This window comes from Saccharomyces cerevisiae, chromosome XI (assembly GCF_000146045.2).
Source record: "Saccharomyces cerevisiae S288C chromosome XI, complete sequence".
Classification (NCBI taxonomy): Eukaryota; Fungi; Ascomycota; class Saccharomycetes; order Saccharomycetales; family Saccharomycetaceae; genus Saccharomyces; species Saccharomyces cerevisiae.
This window is the reverse complement of record NC_001143.9, coordinates 445249-465357: the sequence shown is the minus strand read 5'-3', so window position 1 is coordinate 465357 and position 20109 is coordinate 445249. Positions and strand designations below refer to the sequence as shown.

The following is a 20109-nucleotide window of genomic DNA, read 5'->3' as shown; positions in this document are numbered from 1 at the left end:
ATTTGTGTTTTAGAGGAAAAACAACAGAAGTTGCTTTAATTAAACTGCTACTTTCCGATAATAAAGCAGTATATACGTAATAATGTAAAAAAAAAAAGAAAAGGGAAGAGTAACTTTATATATGATTGTACATATACAGTATACATGAATATATATATATATATTTATATATATATATATATATACGTAGCCGTCGGCAAGATCTCCCAATTTTTTTCGTTCACCCTATTTACCATGCATGAGACTATGACAATGTTATATGATCTTGCTTGCATTTAATTTGCGTACCCTAGAAAAGAAGAATCCTTAGTGTATAATAAAAATTGAAACTATAAAAGAGAAATGTAAGAGAAGGAACAGTGCCCATTGCTGTTCATGTCCATACCCATGTATTCGCTAAATTCAGTGATTAAGCTAATGGCATAACGTTGTCAGCAAACTCACCAATGACATTACCAGCGGCTTTGTAGGAACAAATGATGTAATCGCCCCATTCGCCACCGCAAGATTTCAAACCGCAACCAACTTCAGAAGTTCCCTTCCATACGACTTGGGTGAAGTGACCTGCGCTTTCACTAAAACCAGGGTTGGAATAGTCGTAGCTGGTAATTTCGTTATACCAGGCATCAACAGAGCCGGTCGTACCGTAACCAAGTGCCAAGTTTTCACCGTATGGACCGCCGGAGTGGACTAGGTTGCCTGAACAATCGTAGGAGTCAGCGTAGTTTTGTGCATATGTTGCTAGTGTGTCAGACCATGTCAAAGAACCGGTATCCTTGTGCAACGCCCTTTTAGTGTTGTGTTCGTTAACCATTGACGTTGAGAAATCGGAGCTTGAGGATTGAGTGCTTGAGGCGGTAGATTGAGTGGTGGTAGCGGTGGTTGGGCTAGCAGTAGTAGTTGGACTAGCGGTAGTAGTTGGGCTAGTGGTAGTGGTTGGGCTAGTGGTAGTGGTTGTTGGAGTAGTTGTGCTGGTAGGTTGTGTTGAAGATGTTAAAGTTGTGGTTACATCATCCTGTGTGGCACTTGCGGAGGTTTGCACCGCTTGTATGGTTGCAGTTGCTGTAGAAAATGCTTCAGATGTTTCTGTAGAGGATTCTTCAAATGTTGCAGATTCAGCCACGACAGCGCTTTCTTGGATAACGGAAGTAGCTATGCTGTCCACTTGAGCATTAGCAACCACAATAGGAGCTGATGTTGTGGCAACGGGACTAGCAGAAGCCGTTTGAGTGCCCTTGGTAATGAACGTCGTTAGAGTCTGGCCATTTTCTACACGAACTATACCTTGTACCACTACAGTGGCAGCTTGGTGGACATGTTGCGTGACAGTCACAGCAACTGGGGCAGATAAAGCGACAGATGCAGATGCGGCCAGTAGTGAGACTTTAGAAAATTTCATCTTTGTAAGTTTTATTAAAGGAATGGTATTGTTTTATGATGGGCTGTTTCGAGGAACGATGATACCAAGAGCCAACAGATCCATCACAGCAATATGTAACACTCTGCGACAAGCATATATATATACAAAGATCAAAAGCATTGCCTTTGAACGACGTCTATGTTTCAAAAACATTACATATAGAGAAGTGCGTGAGATACACGAAATGTACTGTAAATAGCACACATGTTTATTCCCGCTATAGGAAAGATGATCTATGGGCAGATCTCTCATTCGTTTCATAACGGGGTCCATTTCAGTGATGCGTTTTCTTTTTTTACACCTTTTCACGAGGCCGGCTCGATTTCATTTGGCATTTCGCGAATGTCGCCGCGAAAGTCTCGCGATCGATCGAGATGATGGCGCAGTGCAGTGCAGTCTATGTGATGAACAAAGACGTTCTCGAAGCACATCGCCAGGGTGCGGAGAACCGCTAAGACCCAGATGAGAGATCTCTGCAGAATTGCCAAGAATGCGCATGGACGTGAGCACAGGATGATAGTGAAAGAGGCGAGCTGAGCTTCGTTTTGCTCGAGGCTAGAACGACCCGAAACTGCCGCTTAATGATATGCTTTCTTTTACCCAATGCAGAACTAGAATGCGTGAGCGGGACTAGGAAACGTTCATAGCTAGCCCAAAAAAAAAAAAAAAAAAAAAAGAATCCAGTAATGGTAGAATTTTGATCTACAGTATGACGAAGAAGGTCGAGCCAGTTGGTCAAGAATTATAGCTCGCTCTCGAATAGCGTTATTTTGTCATCAAGTAATCACCACTGATAACATGAAAGTGGCCATCCATTCCACTTTCTGTTTTCTTTCTATTGAGTGGTCAGTTAATGTGCTACTTCGCTGAAAACTTCCTTGTTTTAGCATGTGGCATTCTCAGTGTACATAATGATTTATAGCTCAAAGGCTTTTAATGTTTAGGTAGTTACAGACCTTTTGCCGCCGTGAATTTTTGACGTCTTGTAGTGCTGTGATATAATTGGACTATAAATCATTACCCGGCCTTTTAAGGCATGAGTGGCGTTCCAACGTGCTGTCAAAACTATGAGACCAAAAACCAAAACACACCCCTAAGAAATGTATAGGGATTTATATCAGCATAAAGGTGCCATAATTAAAGAGATTTAGCCTGAACCCATTACTATTCTGTTACAGTTAAGTACTCATACAGACAGCTAGAAAAAGAAGAAGAAATACCAAGTACAAAGAAAGGAAACCATGTCCAAGTTAGAAACCGTTTACTTATACGCTGGTGAAGAACAACCACGTGTTAAATTGACCTGTATTAAGGAAGGTCTCACTTTAACTCAGGTTATCAAGTTCGTGCATTCTATTCAAGAATTGTACGGGATTGAGTTGCAAACTTCTGAGACCATAACAGAAAATTTGAAGATAGATTGTGCACCCGCATATTTGAAGCCGAATTGTATTCCCCATTTCTACATTCTCGAATATGAAGAAATAAGTGACACCTTTTTCATTTGGAAATCTGATGGTCGTTGGCAATTAAATAAGTTGTCTGCCTTGTTGTACGTGGATAACGACGCTAACGTGGTTAAGAACACTTCCTGGAAGGAGGTTTTCCAGAATGATCAACGATTTAAAAATTATGATAAACGGGCCTGGTTACAAAATTGTCTAGAAAAAATGAATAGAGATCTCTCAAAACTAAACGTTGAACAATTTTGGTCTCAATATGATAAAATATGTCAAAGCATTGCCAAACAAAAGAAAAAACAGGAACAGTTCAACATGGAGGTTTTCGATAACTTCAAAAATATTGTTTCTATTGCTATCATAAAGACCAAAGTTTTATCGAATAAGCGACTTTTGACAACAACTTTAAAAAATTATCATAACTCGATGAAGAAAAAGTATAACATCCAGGAACAAAATCTTAAGGAAAATAGTTTGGCATCGTGCTCAAACAATGAGCCTTCCGCATCTCTGGAAAGCGAATCAAGACATTTTTCTCCGGTAAATTCGCTGTCTCCTTCATCTTTGAGTACCGATGATGAGGCTGTCTCGACAGACTACATCTATAAAGGTCCTGAGTCTAAACCAAACGTGAATTTCATGCATTCAAGTGCTACAAACGATCTGATCAAGTCAAATTTTGAAAGCTATTTTAAATTGATGGCCGAAGACTATGAAACTTTTGACTTGAGAGCCTGGTCGAGACAAAGACCTCGAAAATTTCAGCTTGTGGAAAAAAAAAAAATCACTAAAAACCCTCCTAATAGCCATCATCCGCATAAAAATGGCAAAATATCATTTTAACTATTTCCGGGAAAACATGTCTTTTTATAGCATCTACATCCATTAAATCAAGAGAATAAAAGTAAAACTCCAAAAGTATGTACGTATATAGAACCAATTATTCAATCATTTATAGAAATGTGACCTGTTTTTTCTCTACTATTGTTACATAGGCATCACGAAAAAAAGTCGCATTATACGATACTGTTATATAATTTTTTTCATATTCTTCAGATCTCAAATGCAAGATGGTCCTAATTTGTTTGTTTGTTTATTTATTAGTTTCGCTGAAGAAGGAAAACAAGTCATTTTTGGTTAGCTACCCAATTATACAAGCATTCAATAAATACGCCAATCTTTTGCCACATTTCTTATAATATCCTTTGCCCTCCTTGGTGTTTGGTTCAAATAAGTAAATGATAAAAATGTGGAGGTTACAGATTGTACTGGTGCCGCCAAGTGCTCAAGATATTATCACATTTCTCGAAGCACGCTTGAATACTCCACAATCAGTGTCTCCTATGGTCCAGTATAATGAAGATATAATTACGCACAACAACAGTATCAATAACTGTAGCGACCCCTCTCCTACGAGCCCGTCTTCGCAAAATTCTATTCAGTCGAATCGTAGTAGTGATTTCATTAACTACCTCCCGAATTGTAAAAAGTTTTTACATTTTACGGACGGTGACAATACCCTTTTACAACTATCTAATGAAATTTTAACTAAATTTGATAGACTTTATCCAAATTTCAAAGAATCCATTGAAATCGTATCTCTACAAGATAGGCATGGTTGTGATTTGGACTCTGAATTTATAATAAAAGACGTATTTGAAAATGATGGTGTGGTTTTGGTAATTTTAAAAGATGAATTAGACTGGAGTAGAAATCAACATATTTCACTTTTACAATTGGCAAGACAGCGGAGACGGCAGGACAACAAGCCATCCACAAAATCCATCGTTACTGAAAAGAGAAAAAAGATCTCTAAGGAAGACTTATCTTCTATATCAAATAAAGATACAATGCATCTAATAGCTAAAAGCTCGCTCAAGAATAACTTCATTAATAAATCAAGAGTATCAACGCCGCTAATGAACGAAATTCTACCGCTTGCAAGCAAGTATGATGCACTGAATAAAGAAAAGTGTCCCATGCCACTTACTTCCACAGTAGTGGCATCAAATGTACACAAAGACGTAAAAGATCACGCTCGTGCTAAAGAGGGAGTTGTAACGCAAGGGAGTGATAACAATAAAGAAAATATACCTTCATCCACTCAACAACAGAAAAATGATGGCGCTAAAAGGGCCGAATCAAAGGATTTAGATCTTTTACGCAATTCGTCAGAAGATGCTGATTATGAACCCGCAGATGAAAACTCCCCTCAAATTTCGTTTGATTCGATTGATACCGACTTCCAATTGAGCACTACTTCTCATACTAATTCTGATATGCATATACAATATTCTAACCCCTCTAGTGGTGCTCATAGTCCCAGGAAGAGTTCCTTAGAAATTAAAGTTCAAAACAAAAAAGGTGATGATCTGCCATTGAACGACAAAGATATAGGTGAGAATTGTAGAAGGATAGAAGCATTTTCAGATGAAGAGGATTTTAATGAAACCGATAATGATCGTGCGGATTCGTTTATCAACAATTCTAAGAAGGCATCGATGGGATTTCGGGATATCAATTCCGACTTGGATAGCGTTTCATTCAACAGTGATATTGAAAATGCAGTACAAAGTACTCAAAGTACCAAAAATGTTGTTTCTCCTCCCTTTTTTCCTGAAAAAGAATTGAATAATCGGTTACATCAAAGTCAAGGTAAGGAAGCCCTATTTCGACTTGTTGAGAAGGAGTTTCCTGATAAATCATTGGGTGCTGCGTCATCTACTTCGCATGCAAAAGACGTAAAAATACAAGAAACTATTCGGAAACTAAATAGGTTCAAGCCAACTGGGGAAACTAAGGTCCAAAAAAGGAATAGTATTACGGAACCATATTACGGAAAATTTGGAATAATGAAGAAAGATAAACCCAAATCCATAACTTCAAAAGGGGTAAGTCTGGAAACAAAGCACTTTGATGATCCCAATACCATTATTTCCGGTGAGAAATTCGCAAAATTTGGTAAAATAAAAGTGAAACGAAAAACTGATGATGTTGGATCGAAAGTTATAGAGTTTAAAAGAAAAAGAAATATGGGGAATAGATCCCTAAAAGATATTTTTGCCAATGCTGGGAAACCGCCAAATGCAGCTTCGACCATAAAAGTAGTCAAATTAATGAGAGATCCTGTTGATAATAGTAAAGACAAAGTGGAGGCAACTTCTAATAGTACGGCTCAGGAACAAGAACAAGTCTCACCCAAGTTGCCAGTTATGAATTCAACTCCTGGAAAAAGAAAAAATGGCCAAGCGATACCGTCCAGTTTAGAAAGAACACCGCAGCTCAAGAAAGTCAAGGTTACCAGGTCGCATTCTTCACCTTCTTCTTCTTCTTCCATGTCACTTGAATCTTCATTGGATAGCTCTTCCTCAGATGATTCGGATGATGATTCTGATTCGAGGAACGTGCAAGTTAAAAAAATTAATTTCAAAACAAGTCATGGACCAGCTGGAAATTCTAATGGAAAACCAATGCTGGATGTGGATGACAATGAAATAAATACAAAGAAGTACCAAACACCTAAATATGTTGAAAGTGATGAAGACGACCAGTAAGTCTGTCAGTAATTATGTTGGGATCTCTCAACCATATCTTAAATATTCTTGGCGAATTGTAGTAATTTTTTAGACTGGTTAATGATATCATAATTAAATCTTCAAAAGCAACCAACAAAAGAGAACTAATAGCGTACGGTATGCATCAATTATATATGATTATAACGGACTTTTATTCATGGACGTTTATATCATTCTGGATTATTCGTCATTATTGTTCATTGTTGAACACAATATAAAAAAATATAAAATATGGTTGCTAAGAGATTCGAACTCTTGCATCTTACGATACCTGAGTATTCCCACAGTTAACTGCGGTCAAGATATTTCTTGAATCAGGCGCCTTAGACCGCTCGGCCAAACAACCACTTATTTGTTGAAAATTTTAGAATTCAAGTATACCCAGTCATGTATTAAGTTAATCTTTATGTCATCTTTCTAAACTTTATATGTGTTGGAATAAAAATCCACTATCGTCTATCAACTAATAGTTATATTATCAATATATTATCATATACGGTGTTAAGATGATGACATAAGTTATGAGAAGCTGTCATCGAAGTTAGAGGAAGCTGAAGTGCAAGGATTGATAATGTAATAGGATAATGAAACATATAAAACGGAATGAGGAATAATCGTAATATTAGTATGTAGAAATATAGATTCCATTTTGGGGATTCCTAGACCGGAGAGGAGAACTTCTAGTATATTCTGTATACCTAATATTATAGCCTTTATCAACAATGGAATCCCAACAATTATCTCAACATTCACCCATTTCTCAATATGACAACATAGATATTAGTTGATTTTTATTGCAACATTTATATGTATGAAGAGATGACTCTAAACACTAAAGCTATAGTCATATCTGATACAATCGATCAGTGCGTGCCTTTAATACTTCTCTCATTATAGAACGATACCTTTGATTCCTAGTTTACAATACAACAATATCGAAAATTCTTTCACGAATGCACCATTCAGAAGGGGAAAGAGTGACTTTACACAAAATTTGTATTGGAATAATAATCAACGATCATGTGACTACTATTCAAATTACTAGTAAGAAATCCCAACAATCATCATAAATTCACCTATTTCTGAATTTAAAGTCCCTTTCATTTCCTATTGAATTATTAATCGCTACATTTCTGCTATTGTAAAATTGATGACAATTTATTTAGCTGATTTTTCAATTTACGCTATCAATTAAACTACTGTACGTGATACTATTCTAGCAGCACAGTAGATTTCACTAACCCGTTATGTTGAGTAGTTATGGTGCATTAAAAATTGAGTACGTAGCGATAAAAAACAAGAATATTCAGGAACTTGAGCTAAGGCAAGGCTGGAAGAGAATCAATAGTTTCTAAAGTTTTTATCGTTTTGTTTATGCTTCGATATTTTTACTTCGTTCATTTTGATATCTAGAGGCAGCTTCCCTTCTGATTCTCCCGAGTCTGTTACGGTAATTGTTTACATAAACAAAAAGAGTATCCTAATATTCGATCACTTCTCTCAAGTCTTGTTGTAAGCCTTAATTTCTTAATCTTGTGTGGTTCCGGAAGCCTAGTTTTAAGTCCGAAAGTGATCGACGGGGAAATTTGTTAACGCCGTATCCGTACTAGAACTCTCGGCGGTTATTTGCCAATTTTTACTCCAACGGGGATCAACATCAGCAAGAAAGCAAAGGAGGATGGGGTAAAAAAACAAGGAAGACAAGTAAAGAAATTATATAAGAAGTCGTTTCTGGCTGCTTTACTCCCAGTGTTGAAAGGTAGAAGGACTTATCAGCTAATTTATTAAGCAAGGTACACATATACGAAGCTAAACAAACATTCGATTTATTTCTTATTTGAGTAAGCCATGCCTGGAAATTTATCCTTCAAAGATAGAGTTGTTGTAATCACGGGCGCTGGAGGGGGCTTAGGTAAGGTGTATGCACTAGCTTACGCAAGCAGAGGTGCAAAAGTGGTCGTCAATGATCTAGGTGGCACTTTGGGTGGTTCAGGACATAACTCCAAAGCTGCAGACTTAGTGGTGGATGAGATAAAAAAAGCCGGAGGTATAGCTGTGGCAAATTACGACTCTGTTAATGAAAATGGAGAGAAAATAATTGAAACGGCTATAAAAGAATTCGGCAGGGTTGATGTACTAATTAACAACGCTGGAATATTAAGGGATGTTTCATTTGCAAAGATGACAGAACGTGAGTTTGCATCTGTGGTAGATGTTCATTTGACAGGTGGCTATAAGCTATCGCGTGCTGCTTGGCCTTATATGCGCTCTCAGAAATTTGGTAGAATCATTAACACCGCTTCCCCTGCCGGTCTATTTGGAAATTTTGGTCAAGCTAATTATTCAGCAGCTAAAATGGGCTTAGTTGGTTTGGCGGAAACCCTCGCGAAGGAGGGTGCCAAATACAACATTAATGTTAATTCAATTGCGCCATTGGCTAGATCACGTATGACAGAAAACGTGTTACCACCACATATCTTGAAACAGTTAGGACCGGAAAAAATTGTTCCCTTAGTACTCTATTTGACACACGAAAGTACGAAAGTGTCAAACTCCATTTTTGAACTCGCTGCTGGATTCTTTGGACAGCTCAGATGGGAGAGGTCTTCTGGACAAATTTTCAATCCAGACCCCAAGACATATACTCCTGAAGCAATTTTAAATAAGTGGAAGGAAATCACAGACTATAGGGACAAGCCATTTAACAAAACTCAGCATCCATATCAACTCTCGGATTATAATGATTTAATCACCAAAGCAAAAAAATTACCTCCCAATGAACAAGGCTCAGTGAAAATCAAGTCGCTTTGCAACAAAGTCGTAGTAGTTACGGGTGCAGGAGGTGGTCTTGGGAAGTCTCATGCAATCTGGTTTGCACGGTACGGTGCGAAGGTAGTTGTAAATGACATCAAGGATCCTTTTTCAGTTGTTGAAGAAATAAATAAACTATATGGTGAAGGCACAGCCATTCCAGATTCCCATGATGTGGTCACCGAAGCTCCTCTCATTATCCAAACTGCAATAAGTAAGTTTCAGAGAGTAGACATCTTGGTCAATAACGCTGGTATTTTGCGTGACAAATCTTTTTTAAAAATGAAAGATGAGGAATGGTTTGCTGTCCTGAAAGTCCACCTTTTTTCCACATTTTCATTGTCAAAAGCAGTATGGCCAATATTTACCAAACAAAAGTCTGGATTTATTATCAATACTACTTCTACCTCAGGAATTTATGGTAATTTTGGACAGGCCAATTATGCCGCTGCAAAAGCCGCCATTTTAGGATTCAGTAAAACTATTGCACTGGAAGGTGCCAAGAGAGGAATTATTGTTAATGTTATCGCTCCTCATGCAGAAACGGCTATGACAAAGACTATATTCTCGGAGAAGGAATTATCAAACCACTTTGATGCATCTCAAGTCTCCCCACTTGTTGTTTTGTTGGCATCTGAAGAACTACAAAAGTATTCTGGAAGAAGGGTTATTGGCCAATTATTCGAAGTTGGCGGTGGTTGGTGTGGGCAAACCAGATGGCAAAGAAGTTCCGGTTATGTTTCTATTAAAGAGACTATTGAACCGGAAGAAATTAAAGAAAATTGGAACCACATCACTGATTTCAGTCGCAACACTATCAACCCGAGCTCCACAGAGGAGTCTTCTATGGCAACCTTGCAAGCCGTGCAAAAAGCGCACTCTTCAAAGGAGTTGGATGATGGATTATTCAAGTACACTACCAAGGATTGTATCTTGTACAATTTAGGACTTGGATGCACAAGCAAAGAGCTTAAGTACACCTACGAGAATGATCCAGACTTCCAAGTTTTGCCCACGTTCGCCGTCATTCCATTTATGCAAGCTACTGCCACACTAGCTATGGACAATTTAGTCGATAACTTCAATTATGCAATGTTACTGCATGGAGAACAATATTTTAAGCTCTGCACGCCGACAATGCCAAGTAATGGAACTCTAAAGACACTTGCTAAACCTTTACAAGTACTTGACAAGAATGGTAAAGCCGCTTTAGTTGTTGGTGGCTTCGAAACTTATGACATTAAAACTAAGAAACTCATAGCTTATAACGAAGGATCGTTCTTCATCAGGGGCGCACATGTACCTCCAGAAAAGGAAGTGAGGGATGGGAAAAGAGCCAAGTTTGCTGTCCAAAATTTTGAAGTGCCACATGGAAAGGTACCAGATTTTGAGGCGGAGATTTCTACGAATAAAGATCAAGCCGCATTGTACAGGTTATCTGGCGATTTCAATCCTTTACATATCGATCCCACGCTAGCCAAAGCAGTTAAATTTCCTACGCCAATTCTGCATGGGCTTTGTACATTAGGTATTAGTGCGAAAGCATTGTTTGAACATTATGGTCCATATGAGGAGTTGAAAGTGAGATTTACCAATGTTGTTTTCCCAGGTGATACTCTAAAGGTTAAAGCTTGGAAGCAAGGCTCGGTTGTCGTTTTTCAAACAATTGATACGACCAGAAACGTCATTGTATTGGATAACGCCGCTGTAAAACTATCGCAGGCAAAATCTAAACTATAATACAAAAAAAGATTTGAATAATATAAAAAATAGCGATTATATTCTTTTCATTTAACAGCTTTGTTAAGCCATATCCTTACATACATCTTTCCCTACATAACTAACCTACCCATTTTAAGTACTTTTTCTTTACGGACGCAACTTTTTTGTCATGTGTAATATTAACAGTTTTAATCTATATAGAGGAAGAGGATGGATAATATTACAAAGTGTATATAGGTTGTATATAGATACATGCATATGATGGGAAGACTATGAAGAGAGAGATAGTCATCATGGTAAGACATTTATCCAGAAATTCATGAATTCCGTTTCATGAGATATTTTGTCCTCACACCTAAACATCAAATGATTTAAACCTTCTGATAAGCGAATATCAAAGATTTCGGTTATATTATTACGTTTATCATTATCGTTACCAACAATATCGTTATTGTTGCCGCCGCCGATTGTCAAATTTTCTATATCTTGCTTCGTATCGTTTCCAATAACATCATTTTCTTGTTGCTGAGGTTGGGAAAGGTTACTGTTTACATTTGAAGTTCTAGACTTCACTGGCTCTTTATTAATGGTTAATAAAGTCTCTGTATCCTTTAATGATGAGGTCAAATGAGACTGTAATGTTAAAAAAGTTTGCATGGGTTGTAACATGAAGGAGAAAGCGTTTTCATTTTGACTCAATTCATTACCATTGAAAATATACTCTACCCAATTTTGATTGCATGATGGCCTTGAACCCAGTAAAGGCTTAGTTGCCTGCGAATACAAATTTTTAGAAGAAAAAATGTAAATTTGTTGTATTAATTTATAGGGCTTATACTCCATGGTGTGTTGCTCTGAGAGTGATTGCATTTCTTTTTGCATGGATTTTATAACATTGTATTTGGGGATTTTTAAATGTTCGCTCTCTAAGGAGTTTGTCTTCTCAATATCAGATGTCGTTGATCTTTCATTTTTGACTTCGGATTGCACTGTTTCCGGTTTGGCTATTAACTTTTTGAAGTTGTTTGGGTTCAGTAAATAATCTTCAGTTAGGAGAGAACGATTATAACCATTGCCGAGACCTTCGAAATGATTGAAATCATAATCTGCTTGATCAATAAGATCTTCACGGTTAGATTCTGGCTCAATATCATTATCAAGAGCAGATATAGCTAACGCACCTGCTGCGGCTGGACCACCACCACCAATAGCTAAGTAGTTTTCGAATTCGAATTTGTCAAATTCTAAATTAATTTCGCCACGTTCATTTAAATCCTGTAACTCTGGGAAGAATTCCTTTTGTATTAAGTAGTTAAAATAATTTGTTAAAGTTGTTGCGTCTTTGTAAATCAAAGCGCTTGGATCATTGAATATATGAGCATTCTGAAAAACTAAAAGCATATCAATGATGAAATCATATATCTTGGAATACTGACCAATTTCGAGGTTCTGCTTTACGATCGATAAAGCCATGGGGCTATGCACTATTTCATAATATTCAGGAAGTTCATCTTTATCGACTAATTCCATAAACGGTTCACTTAGCTTGACTTTGTCGTCTAAGTTTTTAGGAGATGACGCACCCAGCAGAGCCTGGTTGATTTTCTTTTCCGTGGCGTCAACTAGCTTATTAAGATAGTGCAGTAATTTGGCTTTGACCTCGCTGTTAATTAAGTAATTTCTTTTCAAATTTTTTGCCTTCAATACTTCAAATTCAATCAACATTACTACTTGCATGGAGTTTTTTACAATCAAACTGTCATATTCATTGTAAGCTTGACAATTCTTTGTCAGTAGCTCAACATCCAAAAGAAAATTACTTGGACCATCTTCGTATTCATAATCTCTTGACTTGATTTCATTAATAGACATTGGCTGCTGGATCTTGTAATAATACTGTGGATGAAACTTCCTACTTGGTAGTTTGATGAAATCTTTGAAAATATCTTTGTATTTGTCGATAAGAACATCCAAAGTGAAACTAATAAATCGATTAAATTTAGGTATATGCCAGTCATCTAGAAAAAGTTCAGATTTAGGGTTTAATGGGGCGTTATAATCCACATGCGGAGTTTTCTCTTGGTTTTTAGGATGTTTTCCCGGCAAGTATTTAGGCCTTTCATCACTGCCACCGGCCTCAGTTGCCAACTTACGCTTCTTAACTACCATATCTGTGTACTTTATCTATTATTCTTTGGTTTGCTCTCTATTGTAATAACAGGCTGAGGGTCGTTTTAAACATCATCCTCTAGCATGCTTTTGTTGTTTTTTTTCTTGGGCTACTTGTCTTCCGAATTCGTCAAATGTGATTTTTTATTTCATTAACTATTTAACATTTATTTATAAAGCTTGTATACCAATGATGTTATACAAAAAGTTCATTAAAAGGGAACCGTCAAGGGGCCTGGTTTGTTTACCTGGGACTGGCTGAAAATTTCATTTAGTATATTAGAGTGCAACTTCTTTAACTGTTCCTTTGATATTTTCGCTGAATCCGGTGATGTAAGCAGAGTAAACGTATTAGTCCTTGGTGCAGTTTGGTGAGTAGTTGCCTGTGCGGATCCGCTTGAAGGCACTGAGTGCCCACTGAGGTTGTCATCACCTGCACTCCTTTCGTCTTCCCGGGAATCTCCACCTTCTTCCTGTTGTCTTTTATCAAGAGCTTCTTGCAGGTCTGTCCCTTGAATTACAATGCCACTATTGTTTATCATCGATATGTCTATTAGTTTATCGTTGGTGTTTGCAACAATGTCTCTTAACTCTTGTTCCCTGGCCAGCAGTTTCTGTTCGTGTTCGTGTTCCTTCAACCGCATTTGTTCGGCATCGTATTCGTCATTTGCGTTTCCTTGACTTCCATAGCCTGCCTGCTGTTCCCTCAGCAAAGCTTCATTCTCTTCGCCGGAATGGTTTCTACAACAGCTGAGTACGGCTCCCATTTTTACGACTTAAATCTGTCGTTGTATCCACTACCGCTATACTGGATTCGTACTCTGTGAATGCTCTCTTTTATTCTTCGTTCTTTATCGCTGCTGGTGAGGCGGGTAGCTGACAAATTTATAGTGAAACAACGACTTCTGTCAAATTAACTGCATGCCTGATCATCAGTCCTGAAGTGAATAATGGGTAGACGGAAAGGCGGACATAGTATGAGGATGTCGTCACTGCTTAAATTACATTGTATTAGACCATTGCCGCAAAGGTCGGTCTGGCTCTCTGGCTACAAGCAGAAAGCCAGATGTATTCACAGTTCCGCTGCAAACGGGGACTTTATGTCATGGTTCAAGAGGAAGAAGCAAGAAGAGCACCAAGAGCCTGTCAAGGACACCAAACAGTTGATAAAGGATATTGAAGAAGGCACTAACGAGGCTTCCTCTCAATCCTCTTCCAATAACAAAAACAGATTGGAGCTAATACCAGAAAATTTTATTGGCGAAGGGTCTAGACGGTGTAAGAGACAGAAGGAGTTGAAGCTTGCGGTCTCCTCTGCGCCATTCAATCAGTGGTTATCCAGGGATAAGATTACGTCTGATAATCAGTTAGATGATATGATATTGCAGGCAACGGAAAAAACATTGGGCAAAGTAGACCAGGACGTCCAATTCTCTGATTTGGTAGCTAAATTTCAGTTCACCAAATTTTTGCAATCTAAATCTGGCTATCTAATTCCTGATTATGAACTGACCACTTTAAGCACACCCTTGCAGTTTAAAAGGTATATTAAGGAAAAAATTTTGCCATCTGCCAACGATCCTAAACTCGCTTATAAAGAAGCTGAGCCAAATGCTATCCACCCATTTTCTGATAATTACGCGTCACCAAACATATATGTTGTTAACGATGTTACTTCTAAAGAGCAAAAAAGTAAATATGATACTATTATGAAAGAAATTCAAAAGTTAGAGGATGATGCAACAAGAAAAGCTTTGGAAACAGCAAGATCCGCTTAGCTTATGTTAATACTATTATTACTACTATCATTACATTTTAATATCCTGTACATATATATACTCTTTGAAGAAGTTTGGATTTTTCTTTCCCATTATAGATCACTTTTTTTTTTTACCTTATCTTTTCTGTAAGTTCTTTTTGTGGCTATATTTCCTCTTTGGCGGCTAACTCAAGAAGCAGTAAGGGAATAATTCGTTACACATTACAGCTAGCTAAAATCATCAAGAGGCAGGAACACACGAGATATACTGATAATGTTGGAATGTCTAAGCGCTCTGCTGGTTCTCTTTGCCGGTGGTGGTGGGAGCGTTCTCGCAGCGGTTCAAAGCAAAACTGTGGCAGATCCTAACTTATGTCCAGGTTACAATTCACAACTGATTTCCCCCTTCCTCTCCAGTTGCGTATGTACAACAAATTTACCGAGGTACTAATATTCTCTAGATTTTATTACTGACAAGATCCATGTGAAGAAACGAAATTTAAGTGAATGCGTGTCCCGTTATTTTGATGAACAATATGCATTTTGTCGGTCATGCGTTACTGTGAATAATGAAACAATGGAGGACTTGGATAACTGCAAATGTTTACAGTGTGCCTTGAGTTCCCTTAATAATAGCTGCTTTCACGATTACTGTACCTCCAAAGATGAGTATGACAAGTTGCAGATCGTTGTTGAACAATTTCAATTGACAAATGGAGTTTTAGATGACGGAGAGATTTTGAAACCTAGAGGCAACAAATTTTCTAGTAGAAAATTGTCTTATTTCGTTGGTCAAAACAATACTCTTTTTAGGAACCCTTTGCAGTTCGAAAAAAACCAATTAATTTCTGCACTATTAACCTCTTTAACCAATAATCAAAAGACTATATCATCAGTTGACATGTTCGAAGTGGTTGACGCTAATAATGAAGTTCAATATTTGCGCGAAAGAACGATAAGTGGTAAAACTCTGTCTCCAGCTACTGGTTATGAAGAAGAAAACGACGGTGACTGTAGTGTGAAAGATAAGAAGTGGGAAGGTAAAATCGAATACCATGAGAACAAGAAAGTTAGTTCTGAAAACTGTAGTAAGGATACCGATGATAAAAGTGGCAGTAAAAAAGAACGAAATACGAAGGCCCCATTATTTCACACTGCCACCGAAATTCATATGACAAGGTGGAGTTCTTGGAGGCCAAAGAAAATTTTTACTCGTTACTTAGTGAATGAATACCAAAGTCCTAAAATAATAACCACAGTGAACAGGTTTTACAGGACCAAGACTGATACTGAAACAGGGACGACTTTAATCACGTCGACAAAAGCCAAAAGAAGATGGTTTCCAAGAACTAAAATCGTAACAAGTACCGCAACTTCGACGTTTTTGAGTATCACGACTACTACGACAACAAATGCTATCGCAACGAAGTCGTTAGTAGCAGTACTTAATCCGGATGGATTGAATAAAAAAGCGGGAATAAATTTTGGTCTCTTTAGCGCTAATGGTGAGCTCGCTTCACCAGATGAAGGAGGTACACCAACAGTAGTAAGAAGAGATAAGATTTCTGATCCAGGCGCTGCTAATGAGCAGGCCACACTGTTCTCTACAACCTTTTCGCAAGTGCCGCACTTACCAGAACTAGATTCTGGTGAATTCATATCGGCGGCATCTCAATTAGACAAAAGGATTTTCATATTCACTGCCATCACAGTATCAATTACTACATTGATGATGTTGGGGTTTTCTTACCGGTCGCGGGTATCTTTTAGAGATCATAGTATCGATGACTCAGATGATGATAACGATTGGTCAGATGACGAAGTTGAATTTGACGAAGAGTATTTCTATTCTCTTCCTGTAAGCATACCAGAAAAGGGGATCAGCTTAGATAAAATGGCGCAACAACTTGGTGTAGAATAGTCATGAAACCATTGCGCTCTTTTTTCTTTACCGATATTATTTATGCACGTTGCTCATTTAATTCCTTTCAATCACTGATTCGTTTCACGATGTTAGATGATGCTATTGACTGTCCTCCAATTATTTGTTTCACAAGGATAATAGTACAAACTTACATAGCGTTGATAGTAAATAGGCTTCGTCTTTATAAGATATATACAGCTATTAATACACATTCGTTCTCCTGATCACGGTCTCAGTAAAGAAAATATTTTTTATAGGCTTCCGGCAGTTTTATAACTTCACATTATTTGACTAAGCAATTGTTCCATTTTCTCCTTTCCTTTTTATGTTTTGTTCTTGATTTTAATACTACATTTAGTTCAGCTCTTTTTCACTTATTTTTGCACATGGAAGATCAAATACATGAAAAGTACACAAAAGAACAAACAAAAGCCAAACAAAAAAATGCTAAAAGGAAACGCTCAAAACAATTGTTGAAGTTATGCAATCTTCTCTTCCCCTTTGCAGAGAATTTTTTGAAAAAATAACTGCATATTTAGATTATCATGATTTCAGGTTAACCATTACTGCCAATCAGCCTTCAATTACTCTCCCTTACTACGTAGACGAAAAAGCCCATTCCATAGAACTAATTATCTTCAAAACAACATTTTTATCTCTTTTCCAAGAAGCACATACATATTTTAACAAAACTTTCTCTGATCAAAGTATGTCTCAACGGTAAAATACAAAAAACTATTGCTATTTTACAATACGCATTTTGGATTCATTGTTACGGCTACTAACAATTCTACATATTGATGTAAATTAGGCGGCATTTCTAATGAGAATATTTATTACATGACTGTTGGATTTCTACTTACAACACCTGAAAACAAAACGGTATATAATGTACACGAAGATTTACTCAAGAGATACTTCCAGGACAACAGTGTTTTAGTAATACCGGATTTATTGGTCAAAGAAGTAAGACTGATTCAACGGCTTCTTTGTTCATCAAACAATCGTATCAACAAGTCGTCATCTCTTTGGATATTATACCGAAAACTATTCGTTTTATCTCTTGATGCTAATACACTGGTTCTTCCAGATATTTTATTTGTATTTCATTCTTCTGGATCCCAACATTTCTCTAATTACTACTGTTGGAATACTGCTAGGTGGTTCTACGATAATTTACCTTACAATAAAAGAATTGAGCTCTTCAATTTGACTAAGAGATTTTGCTTTCAAAATGTTAAGGATTGTTCCTCATGGAGCGCATTAGCATATATGGTATGCCAGCAGGAGGAAAAAAAAACCGATAATATACGTGATTTTCAAAGACTAACAAGCTCTTTTAATGTTCCGTTCAAGATAAATAAAGTGGATTTGAATTTTCAAGTACAGCCTGCGGATGCATTTACTCAGGAATTAGTAAAATGGATTGATCGAACGTATGCTGCAGATTGGCCTCCATATCTGTGTCTTCTGCAAATTACGAAATTTAATATCACCCTTAGAATTGAAATGGACTCTGTCTTATTGACTTGGAGAAATGAAATTCTGAATTTTGAAGAGAACAGTGGTCATATCAAAATGATAAATAATACTCCAATAGTACCTGAGAAATTTTCAAACGATCTTCTAACTTCTGTGAATTTTGCACATTTTGGCTATAAAAAGCTTTTCTTAAATAAGTTTTTGGATAAAAATAAGAAAGAACAATCAGATAGTTAGAACAAAAAAAAGAAAAACATATAAAAAAACTAATCTATAATTTACAACAAATATCATATCCAACATATACACTATTGTTTTGCTGGGTTCTGCTTTTCGTTTTCAATCATCTTCTTTTGTGATTTTATTTTCTCAAATGCGGGGATGAAAAATTTGTCGGTAAATTGTTGACCAGGTAAAATAGGTGCTATTTGCAATATGCTTCGTATTTGCTTCTCAGGGTCCTCGTCGACAGGGATATTTTTATAAATACAATAGTCAAGATCTTCGCCAGGCTTTGATCTTCTAAACAACTTTGGATGAAATTCTACGCCATCTTCAATGCGTTTTTTGGCTAACTGTCTTTGGTGATCTTCAATCTGAAATTTTTCTTCTGTCGCAACAGGATGATTGCGAACGGCCAACGCATCTGTAACCTTTTTCCACAGTTTTCTGGATTCATATTCACCTTGCTCGCTCAATGGCCGAACTTTTGGTCTCAATGGTGACTCTTTATGAGTATCAAGGAAAACTTTTGGTGAAGAACGAGGTTGCTTTAAGTCCTTTAAATACATAACGTCATTCCATTTACCAGATATTTCGTAATACGCATTGCCATCATAATCCTTTACAGTCCCTTCGATTGCATCGTAAGTTCCAAAAACATATCCCTTTGTCTTGAACTCTATATCAGCTTGGAAGTTAGGAGATTTAATTATCATATGATCTCCAAGTTCGATTCTCATTTTTCCAAAAAGAATTCCTCTTACATATACATTTGGTTGTGTAAGAACATACTTTTCGGGCTTTCCGTTTCCATCCTTTATGTCCAGAAATTGCAAGACTGTTGATCCATCCATCATGGCCGCACTTGAATTACCTAAAAATCTAGATTTAGGAATAACGACCCCATCCACTCTAATCGAAGATTCAGGAATCATGTAAAAATATGCACATTCTGGAGGATGGTGACTTGTCTGTTCAGATATATAATATGCCTGCTGCTTGTTTGGTAGATCCCAATAAGCTGTAAAATATTCACCAAGGACTGGGTTCAATGGTTTTTTTACAGCCTTTGGAGCAATATGCCAGCCTGCCAAATACCATTTCATTACGTACAAAAATCTTTTCAAGGGGTCCTTTTCTGAATGCGCCTGTAACAAAAACTCAGGGAATTGTAACTGATTTGTGACACGTTCAAGCATCGATTTTTTTTCTAAAATAAAAGTAGGCAAGGTGATCCTGGTCAAATCGCAGCCTGGTCTCAATTGTGAGATGATGTTCAAGATAATATTATGACCAGATTCATCGTCTTCATCAATATCGTCGGTATCAATTGGCTGATCTTTTGTTGCTGAATGTGACGACTTATTACTTGAAAAACTGGATTTGCTCAACCGGTGCGAATCAGATCCTACGGTCAGTTTTTTGGAGCCCATTGTAACTTCTTTTAGTATATCTGTGTCAATAAAGGTACAGATTGCATGAACTCACACTTCATGTAACTGTCAGACGTAATTCTCGAGATAAACGTCTCGTTGAAGCTTGTTTTGTTATATTTGTCAATCCTG

General features: G+C 37.2%; 10 protein-coding genes and 1 non-coding gene across 11 annotated transcripts, besides 3 other annotated features; 6 read left to right on the top strand and 5 right to left on the bottom strand.

The window, feature by feature from the left end:
* Nucleotides 1-409: 409 nt before the first annotated feature.
* On the bottom strand, nt 410-1399 carry PRY2 (sterol-binding protein; the record flags this gene model as incomplete). Its single annotated transcript, NM_001179803.3, has 1 exon — nt 410-1399. One exon carries the CDS (start codon nt 1397-1399, stop codon nt 410-412), a length of 990 nt encoding a protein of 329 aa, NP_012938.3.
* A 216-nt stretch (nt 1400-1615) lies between these two features.
* Nucleotides 1616-2659: an origin of replication (ARS1115; Putative replication origin; identified in multiple array studies, not yet confirmed by plasmid-based assay).
* A 2-nt stretch (nt 2660-2661) lies between these two features.
* Nucleotides 2662-3723, top strand: FPT1 (chromatin-associated RNAPIII regulator FPT1; the record flags this gene model as incomplete). The annotated part of the gene is made up of 1 exon (NM_001179801.1): nt 2662-3723. The coding sequence occupies one exon, from the start codon at nt 2662-2664 to the stop codon at nt 3721-3723; it is 1062 nt and encodes a 353-aa protein (NP_012936.1).
* A 395-nt stretch (nt 3724-4118) lies between these two features.
* Nucleotides 4119-6434, top strand: TOF2 (Tof2p; the record flags this gene model as incomplete). Its single annotated transcript, NM_001179800.3, has 1 exon — nt 4119-6434. One exon carries the CDS (start codon nt 4119-4121, stop codon nt 6432-6434), a length of 2316 nt encoding a protein of 771 aa, NP_012935.3.
* Nucleotides 6435-6687: 253 nt separating this feature from the next.
* Nucleotides 6688-6801, bottom strand: YNCK0016W. Its single transcript has 2 exons — nt 6764-6801; nt 6688-6731 (listed from the first exon to the last, which is right to left on the bottom strand). It is a non-coding gene; the product is annotated as a tRNA-Leu (tRNA).
* An 85-nt stretch (nt 6802-6886) lies between these two features.
* Nucleotides 6887-7218: a long terminal repeat (Ty1 LTR).
* Nucleotides 7219-8303: 1085 nt separating this feature from the next.
* On the top strand, nt 8304-11006 carry FOX2 (bifunctional hydroxyacyl-CoA dehydrogenase/enoyl-CoA hydratase FOX2; the record flags this gene model as incomplete). The annotated part of the gene is made up of 1 exon (NM_001179799.1): nt 8304-11006. The coding sequence occupies one exon, from the start codon at nt 8304-8306 to the stop codon at nt 11004-11006; it is 2703 nt and encodes a 900-aa protein (NP_012934.1).
* Nucleotides 11007-11279: 273 nt separating this feature from the next.
* On the bottom strand, nt 11280-13157 carry RSC4 (Rsc4p; the record flags this gene model as incomplete). The annotated part of the gene is made up of 1 exon (NM_001179798.4): nt 11280-13157. One exon carries the CDS (start codon nt 13155-13157, stop codon nt 11280-11282), a length of 1878 nt encoding a protein of 625 aa, NP_012933.4.
* Nucleotides 13158-13369: 212 nt separating this feature from the next.
* On the bottom strand, nt 13370-13924 carry MEH1 (Meh1p; the record flags this gene model as incomplete). The annotated part of the gene is made up of 1 exon (NM_001179797.1): nt 13370-13924. One exon carries the CDS (start codon nt 13922-13924, stop codon nt 13370-13372), a length of 555 nt encoding a protein of 184 aa, NP_012932.1.
* A 216-nt stretch (nt 13925-14140) lies between these two features.
* MRPL13 (mitochondrial 54S ribosomal protein YmL13) lies at nt 14141-14935 on the top strand (the record flags this gene model as incomplete). The annotated part of the gene is made up of 1 exon (NM_001179796.3): nt 14141-14935. One exon carries the CDS (start codon nt 14141-14143, stop codon nt 14933-14935), a length of 795 nt encoding a protein of 264 aa, NP_012931.4.
* Nucleotides 14936-15190: 255 nt separating this feature from the next.
* YKR005C (uncharacterized protein) lies at nt 15191-16837 on the top strand (the record flags this gene model as incomplete). The annotated part of the gene is made up of 2 exons (NM_001179795.1): nt 15191-15337; nt 15407-16837. The coding sequence occupies 2 exons, from the start codon at nt 15191-15193 to the stop codon at nt 16835-16837; spliced, it is 1578 nt and encodes a 525-aa protein (NP_012930.2).
* A 266-nt stretch (nt 16838-17103) lies between these two features.
* Nucleotides 17104-17338: an origin of replication (ARS1114; Autonomously Replicating Sequence).
* ECM9 (Ecm9p) lies at nt 17322-18559 on the top strand (the record flags this gene model as incomplete). The annotated part of the gene is made up of 2 exons (NM_001179794.3): nt 17322-17547; nt 17652-18559. The coding sequence occupies 2 exons, from the start codon at nt 17322-17324 to the stop codon at nt 18557-18559; spliced, it is 1134 nt and encodes a 377-aa protein (NP_012929.4).
* Nucleotides 18560-18630: 71 nt separating this feature from the next.
* On the bottom strand, nt 18631-19977 carry OSH6 (oxysterol-binding protein OSH6; the record flags this gene model as incomplete). Its single annotated transcript, NM_001179793.1, has 1 exon — nt 18631-19977. The coding sequence occupies one exon, from the start codon at nt 19975-19977 to the stop codon at nt 18631-18633; it is 1347 nt and encodes a 448-aa protein (NP_012928.1).
* Nucleotides 19978-20109: the final 132 nt, after the last annotated feature.